The sequence below is a fragment of the Pistacia vera genome, unplaced genomic scaffold (genome assembly GCF_008641045.1).
Source record: "Pistacia vera cultivar Batoury unplaced genomic scaffold, PisVer_v2 Contig1318, whole genome shotgun sequence".
NCBI classification, from domain to species: Eukaryota; Viridiplantae; Streptophyta; class Magnoliopsida; order Sapindales; family Anacardiaceae; genus Pistacia; species Pistacia vera.
The window spans coordinates 120,874-129,042 of NW_022195378.1; the positions used below are offsets into that span (position 1 = coordinate 120,874).

Here is an 8,169-nt window from a genome sequence, read left to right on the forward strand (position 1 = left end):
TTTGTGAGTTTATTTGCTTTATTTTCTTTTTTAATGATAGTCAATAAACGGCATCAACCTAAAATTAGGCATTTTGGTTTCTAATAGTTTGAACAGAGTTGCTATTTGCAATTGCTAATTCACAAAAGAGTAAGTTTCGTTTTCTTGTCTTCTTTATTTGTTTATTTCTATATAATTAGTTTATTGTATTTGATTCTCCTCACTTTTAGCATTTTGGGTTTGTATTATAGACCAAGCTTTGTTGATTGTTTGCCATTTTCATTTTTTAATCTTGTTTGCGGTGAATTATAAGCATGAAGATTTTATGATTGTGCATTCTCAAATTTTTCCTTTTTATTGTAAATTTGTAACTGATTGTGAAGGATGAATGGTGTTTTGAACATTTTGTTCCCAGAGTTTTCTGACATCCTAAAAAAAAAGTCACAGAGCCTTTTCGTTTGATTATTCCTTCTCCAGCTTGCGTAGATAGAGAAATTGTAAGTAAAATCAACACAACAATGGAAATCAACACAGGAAACTTATATTCTTTGACACATATAATAATGGACGAATTTACATTTTAGCTTAACAATCCTGGAAGCAAGAAGGCGTTTAACCTTAACAAATAAAATAAAGCGAAAGATAGACAAATAATGTCCTCTTGTTTCATTGGAGAGAAAGAAAATAAAAACAAATAATGTAGGCATTATTTGTATTTATCAAAGTTAATTCAGCAAAAGAGAGAGTGTTTTAACTTTATGGGCATATATGTGTATTTATCATTTAAAAAAATTGTTAAAACCGTTGGAAAATAAACTCTCAAGCACAGGTTGGGTGTTTTAAAAACCGCTATTAAAAACCCCTCAAAACCGCTACGATGGTTTACCCTCATAACCGTTACCATAAAACTCCCAAGCAGACCCTAAGAGTTGCAATCATATATAAAGAGTTATACCACAATAAGTGTGTTTGGTTCAATGCCATATAAGATTACTCCGGTAATCTTCGTTTAATTTTCAAGATTCCCTTGTTTGGTTTGTAAGTAATAAAATATTATGGTAATCTTTTGTTGTAAATAGCATTTACTGTTGGTAATATAGGGAGTAATCAGATTACCTTGCCAATGGGTGTTATTAAAAGATTACCGAGGTAATCTGATTTTTATACATATTTTGCCCTTAATTAAATACCATTTCAGACACAATTGCCCTCAAATGTCTACCAAATAACCATTAGCCTAGACCCTCTATATTTGAGAATTTAGGTAAAACACCCCAACCACAAAAAAGTTTAAAAGTTAACAAAATACCCCTAGTCATCCAAGACCACCGCCGTTGCCAGCCACCACTGTGGTAGTCGCCATATCGGCGTACGACCGGCAAGATCTGGCCGGTCGTGCACCGATCTAGCTGTTTTTTACTAGATAGAAAGCTAGAAACGGCTAGATTGTCGTGAATCTGGCAAGAAATGACCAGAATAGATATGGCCGTTTTCGGCTTTCGGCCTTCGATTTGGTCGGAAATAGCCAAATCTTTGGTTGTTTTCGACTAGATATGGCTGTTTTCGGCCATGGATCACAAATAAAATCCTATATGATTAGGACTAAAAGCCTTTAAATACATTTTGATGTGTAGAGAATAATAATTTAGAAAAATCGAGTTAAAGAAGCTAACCCATGAGCTTAGTAATATTCTAAATTTTTTTCTATTAAGTTATTATAAATAAAATCCTTAGTAAAATAATATTCCTACAATTGCCCTTATATTATCAATGTATTTACTTAAAAACTAATATTGCTCATTTTGTATATTAAAATATATTACTTGTGTTCTTATTAGAATACAGTTTAAGGAAATTTATTATTTTCTTTAAAAAAAAAAAAAAATGAAAAACTTGAGAATAATTTTATCCTAAATAGATTGAAAGATCATTGTCCCTTAAGAAAGCTAATTTTCAAGTGCTACAATGATGTTTCAAAAGTAGTAACAAACCCTTAATAGGGGTCATTTTTATAATTGTAGGAGGTTTGATTGATATTTTTCATGCCCAAACATCCAGTGCTGTGGGACTTGTCGTGTGCTGTCCGTGATAGGCTTCTACGGACGGAGCATATGCCTGGATGAATTTTATCTGCCACCCAGAAACTTACAACCATGCCCAAATAGCAGTAAACAGATTTGACATATAAGAAAGTAAAGGAAAATAATTGATACTCCACCAGATGATTCTACTTCTACTACGAAGATAAATATATAAAACTGGCTTATTCAATTTTAATTGGCTAAATGACTTGAGTACTTACTATCTGATTGCAAAAATAAATAAATAAAGAGCACAACCCTATTTTTGCAACTTCCTGTGCCCTTTGACATCAAAATAGAGGAATACACTCTTCCTTACAACCCCCAAGTAGTGTAGCAGAAACTTGAGAATTATGTAGTAGAAAAAATGTTTATTTGACATTCCTTTAAATTTTAAGAAAAAATATGATATTAATTCAGGATAACAAGGACATAATAGTCTTTTACACTGCTGTTTTCAGAAAACTGAGGGGTGGGTATTTCATATTTTTCCACAGAGTCAATATATATGGAATGAGTTTCCGCACCAAATGAAGAGCCTAACTTTTAACTCAATACCTTGATTCTATAAAATACTGTAACGACAACGGCTATGCGCTCAGCTCCTTCATAATATAATTTAGGAAATAAAACGGGTTATCAAACAAGCCCAAAACGAATACAAGTAATAACATGAAGAACACTACGCTTCACAAATGACGTGAAGAATGATATTATATATTACATTATAATTCTATTTAAATTTTTTTTTTTTCCTGATTGTTCTTATAATAAATCTTGGCTCTGATAGTTTCTGTAGAAAAGCATGATCCTTTCTTTTGTGTAAAGTTGACTATACTGTTTTCTATTAAACTCTATAACCCAAATGCAAGCTTCTTGGCTGGATAAATCCCATTTACTCTAACTTCTTTCTGCTTATTCTGTGGCGAGAGCTGCATTCCACTTTCCTTCTTTTTCTTGTATTCCATATTTGATTCACCTGTTTTTTCGCCACCACTTTTCCTGCCATGCAAGCGTCAAAAAATGAAATGGTAAGACTAAGAAATCTATGCAAAACATGAGAATTACTAGCTCACAGCTAATTCTTTTTTTTTTTTTTTCTTTTAGATTTTCTGATAAAAAAAAGTATTTTTTATCAAACCTGAGGTGAAGCAAAACAAACAGCGCACCAACAACAGCAGATCCACTTGCTACAGACATCAGCAGTAGCCTTCTGCCGGACTTGTGCCTTGCTAGTTGTACACCGGGATCATCTGTTCTATCAGAGTTCTCGACTGATTCCACCACTTCATTTTGTTTGAGAACCTATTGAACAAGATAAGTCAATATAAGCTAGTAATCAAGGGTTTTTAAAAGAGATCGAACACCAAAATAGTAAAAGAATAAACAAACCTCGCTATGCCCCTTATCCACATCTTCTGCAGAGGAAGAATGATTTTTCTGAAATGTACAACCCACGTTTTCCATACATTCAGTCGTCGAGCACAAACATTTATCTGGTATTGATTCAACAATGGCAGAATGAATTAACTCTTTGTCATTTTGAATAACACCAGACTTGATGTCTTCATGCACTAAGGCATCTCCTCCGGCGATTTCCCCATGTAGACCCTTGTGCAAAATAGAATTGGGAGAAGTTTTGTTACCCTCATTCCCATCATTTTCATCAGATATTATACCAACGACACATTTGCCTTTTTGATTCCATAGATGAAGATCAAGTGGAGAATAAGATTGAGCCAACAAATCCAAACATTGATTGCAATTTACATTCTTTAAACAATCTGAATCTAATTGAGAGCATTTTCCCTCATCAATTCCAACATTTGGATCTAGTGACTTGCATATTCCATTATCATATACAACACCATGATCTGAATTACCAGTGATGCATGATGGACTATCAGAACATGGTTGCAAAAGGTTGGTATTGAAGCTTTCTTGTATGAATTTTATGTCAATAAGTGGCTCTTCAGCCTTAGGTTTTGAGCAGTACATGAGAGTCTTGTTTTTGACTGCGTTCTGAGTTTTGTGATCCGCCTCGCCGTGCTGCACTTCAGGTAACCAGAAAGTTTTGAAATCATGACCTGCATCCTCTTGATCATCAAAATTCATGTTCTGAGAAACACCAGGCAAAGAAATAATGCGTGGAGTTGAAGAAAATTCCTCATCATTGACATCAGCAAGTTTGCTTCTAAATCCATTTTCAACAGTCCTCGGCGTTGAATTTGACCCATGAGAACTGGGGCTTGTGTATCCATTAAAAATACTGTTATCTCCATCAAACTGGATGGGGTCATTGGTATCCAATTCATGGCAAACCATAGTTGAAATTGCTATGGGGAGAAAATTATTTTTTTCCTGTGTGCCATCACCCGTGGAATCCTCACCAGCACCAATTTGCATATCAAGATCACTATAACTAAAGTCCAGCGTACGAATTTCATAGCTATGCCTGGATCTGGTTTTAGTATGAGAAGCCCTGCCATCTAAATGAATTGGTGAATCAACACATGAAGTAGATGACAAACCATCCAGATGATAATCATTTTCCCAAAGCAGTGAGCAAACAGATCCTGCTGATTCATTCAAACAAGGAGATTCAAATTCATGTGCATACTCATTTTGCTCTTGGTTTTCAACTTCTAATGGGGAAAATTGGTCTCCAGGAGCACATTTTCCAACCACTGCAGATACTCCCGGAGAATCCACTGAATAAAAATTCAACTGGGATGAAGCATCATAAGGAGAATTTGGTGAGGAGGCATCGGATTGAATGATTAAATTGCATGCTGAATCATCAGACTGTTCGGGGAACAAACCATAGTTTCCATTTGAACCTACAATGGAATTTCTCTAGAGAAAGTGGTGTGAAATATTAGAAACACAATATATCAGATTTACAAAGAAATGAACTCTTAAGACCAGTCTAGATTTTTACTTTATAATGTATTCTCTTATATCAGACACTAATTCATTGGCAAGAAAACTCTCTTTCTTCAATTGAACAAAAAAGCAACACTGTTTACCTCCCTGGAATTTGCTATCAAAACATGGCTTGAATTTTGACTAGCAGTGCTCAAAAAGATATGTTGTGACTGCTCCAAGCTTCTACGGATGCATCCGACCATATCTGTTGGCATAGCAACGGCATAAGTGACCACATCAAAATCTGGAACCTGCAACAAAAGAAATTGAGTGTATTCATGGTGCTAGTATTGTCAAGCTAACTAGGTTAACCATCTTAACATGTAGTAATGCAGTAGTGCAATCATATATTTTCATGAGGAAAGTAAGAAGTATGACAGTAAGATTCTTACATTTAACTGCTTTGACCTCGCTTTATTTGAAAGCAAACGTATACACATACAAACTTTCCGAGTATTTTTTTTTTCAACAACGTCTGATGGGGAGAAAAGATCAATTCCAGTTAATCCCAACATTTTGCAGATCTAGATAAAGGAGAAAAGAAAGCATAATTTAGATACAACAAATCAGCTACAAGATTTGATATCAAATCCTAAGTCCATCGAGCTCATTTGCATGAAAGAAAAAATGGAAGATAAAAAAAGTAATAAGAGTACAGGTAAAGGAAAGGGTTGAACCTAAAGAATGCATGCTGAGTTCGTACATGCTTGGGTTTCAACATCTTGATTGTGATGTGAGTGCACAGGACAAAGAAGCCTACAGTGCATACTAAGTATGCACCATCCTTTACAGAGAAGTTGTGTAACACAGACTAGACTATATCTAGCTATTATCAAAATCCGCACATAGAAGGACCGGCAAAATGGTAATGCTTACCTTCAGAAAAATATCCACATTAGAATAAGGCATATACCTCCTGCTGCTCTTCCCAAAAGCAAATGGCTCATATTTGTATGCTTTTATATGTTTAAGCTCCATCCGTGTTGCTAACAACATTTGCCATACTACTCTTGACACTTCAAAGCTATAAGACAGAAGAATAAGAGGAAAGCACGTTTAAAAAATGATTAGAAGTCCGTTTAAGAAATGAAACAAAATAAATAAACTGCCATTAGCATTTACCTGGAATTGCAATTAATAAATATTTGTACATTGAAACATATCACTAAGTCTCTTCACACATCCTTATGTCAATACAGCTTTTTCTTTTTGTCTAAAATTTTCCTTCTATGTTCGGTTTCTTCTCAATTATACTGTGCATTACTAATTTACTATATAATTAGGAACACAAATTTTCTCAGCAACCGCTGGCAGAACCATGAGTAGCACCAGTGGAATAAAGATGGGTCTGTTATGGTCATTGAGATATTTGACCTTAAATGCACAAAGATAAAAGGAAACCACTAGTTCCCTAAATAAATTAAAAGATCATTTCCATTTGGAATGCACTCAAAGCTTATGTTAATGTTAGTACACAGCATTTCATCAATAAACATGCACACAAACGTGTGCGTGTATGAGTGCCTGTTATGCTAAATCTCAGCAAATTAATACCCTTTTTTCTCTTCCTATATATAAGCCATTATATATAATGATAGTTCTTTGGCTTTTCTGTATTCTGGTCCTCCTCCACTTATTATTTTGAGACATAATCACTAGAACTTCAAAATCATCTGGTTAATAAGCTAGAATTAAAAGTCAGGATCATAAGCCTAACCTACTTCAAGAACTTAAACAACTATGCATATGCTTTGAATGTTTCTCCTTTTAGCAAAATATTGATTGAAAATTTGACGGGATTCTTTCACTAGCTCCAGAATTGAATTCAACAAGGATAAAAGATCTCATATATTGTGGTTACCCCTCATTTTTATTATCTAAACATCCTTTGTTTAAAAAGATTCTGTATTTATTAACTACCCAAATGCATTGAAGAGAAAAAAGAAAGCAAATGATTCCAAAATCAAAAAGAAAAACAGTCCATCCTTCAATGAAGTTATTTCTGCATTCCAAAGTATTAGCCTTTGATATGCCATTACACAATACACTATTTGCACTGTCTTGAGATGCATTTTGATTAAGGTTTCTGTTGTAAAAATGCGGCGAGGCAAGTAGTGACAGATGGAATTTATAATTAACATGAGTTTAACCAAAAAAATAAATAGATTGAAGGGCTTGACAAGACACATAATAGAATAAAACTAAGACAAAGAGGACCTACAGCAACTCTCCATCAGCTAACAAATCAGAAATATCCATGTTTTCATTCAATCTCGTCTGGAGGACCTCCCCAAGCCATATTCTTGTTTGGGTCTGCATAAAAATCACGTTAAGTTAAATTAAAAACTAAAACACTCAATGCTACAAAATAATAATAATAATAATAATAATAATAATAATAAAATTAAAAATATTTGGTTAGCAATTAAAATCCAATAACATCAACTTTACAAATATAATCCTTAAAAATTAAGCAACCTCAAAAATCAAAATACTCTTATCTAACATCGAGAAAGTAGAGCAATCCAAATAGTAAGCTATAAATTAAATTAAAGACTAAATGCCGCAAAATTTTATTTTGTTAGCCATTAAAATCCAATTACATCGAGTTTACAAATATAATACTAAAGAATTAAACGAGTCCAAGTACAAAGAAAACAAAAAAAGCTTAAAAATACTCTTATTTAACATAGAGAAGATTTTAATGAATATAATTTAAAATGAAGAAGAAGAGACCTGCAAGAAGGCGTCATCGAGTTCACGGAAGCTGGATTCAGGGGAGAGAGGAGAAGAGTGGGCTACAACCATTGCAAGTGTTGGATTTTTCAGACAATGAACAAGAACTAACCCAATTTCGATATTTTTATATTTTGTAAATGGTTGAAATCAGAAGTAGTGCTTCCGGTTACTGTTTTTGTTCTTGTAGTAAAAATGACGGAGCGGGGATTACGCCCTTTTTGTTTGCATTTGTTTTCTTTTTTGTCTTGTGTCTACTATGACTATCTCGACTGTTATTGTTGACCACACACTATTCCTCATATCTTTTCTTTTCTTTACTGATTAAATCCCATAATTTTGATTTTATTTTATTCACACCCCTGTACTTGGGAATTAAATTATATTTGATCTTCTTTTGGGATTACTAATGTTCACTTAATAGAGGAGAAAAGCAACAACTTAA

The 8,169-nt window shown here is 33.7% G+C and overlaps 1 protein-coding gene across 1 annotated transcript; it reads right to left on the minus strand.

Moving 5' to 3' along the window:
- Nucleotides 1–3,392: 3,392 nt before the first annotated feature.
- On the minus strand, nt 3,393–7,958 carry LOC116122125. Its single transcript, XM_031408031.1, has 6 exons — nt 7,725–7,958; nt 7,210–7,301; nt 5,865–6,012; nt 5,381–5,512; nt 5,090–5,239; nt 3,393–4,916 (listed from the first exon to the last, which is right to left on the minus strand). Exons 1-6 carry the CDS (start codon nt 7,794–7,796, stop codon nt 3,393–3,395), a joined length of 2,118 nt encoding a protein of 705 aa, XP_031263891.1. The 5' UTR covers nt 7,797–7,958.
- Between the last annotated feature and the right edge of the window lie 211 nt (nt 7,959–8,169).

Bases quoted from the DNA above. Each gene is read 5' to 3' on its own strand.
- LOC116122125 (XM_031408031.1), bottom strand. From the start codon at position 7,796: ATGGTTGTAGCCCACTCTTCTCCTCTCTCCCCTGAATCCAGCTTCCGT. The intron at 6,013-7,209 runs GTAGGTCCTCTT...TCTGTCTTATAG, and splicing joins TTAGCTGATGGAGAGTTGCT to CTTTGAAGTGTCAAGAGTAG. The intron at 5,240-5,380 runs GTAAGAATCTTA...CTTTTGTTGCAG, and splicing joins CGAGGTCAAAGCAGTTAAAT to GTTCCAGATTTTGATGTGGT.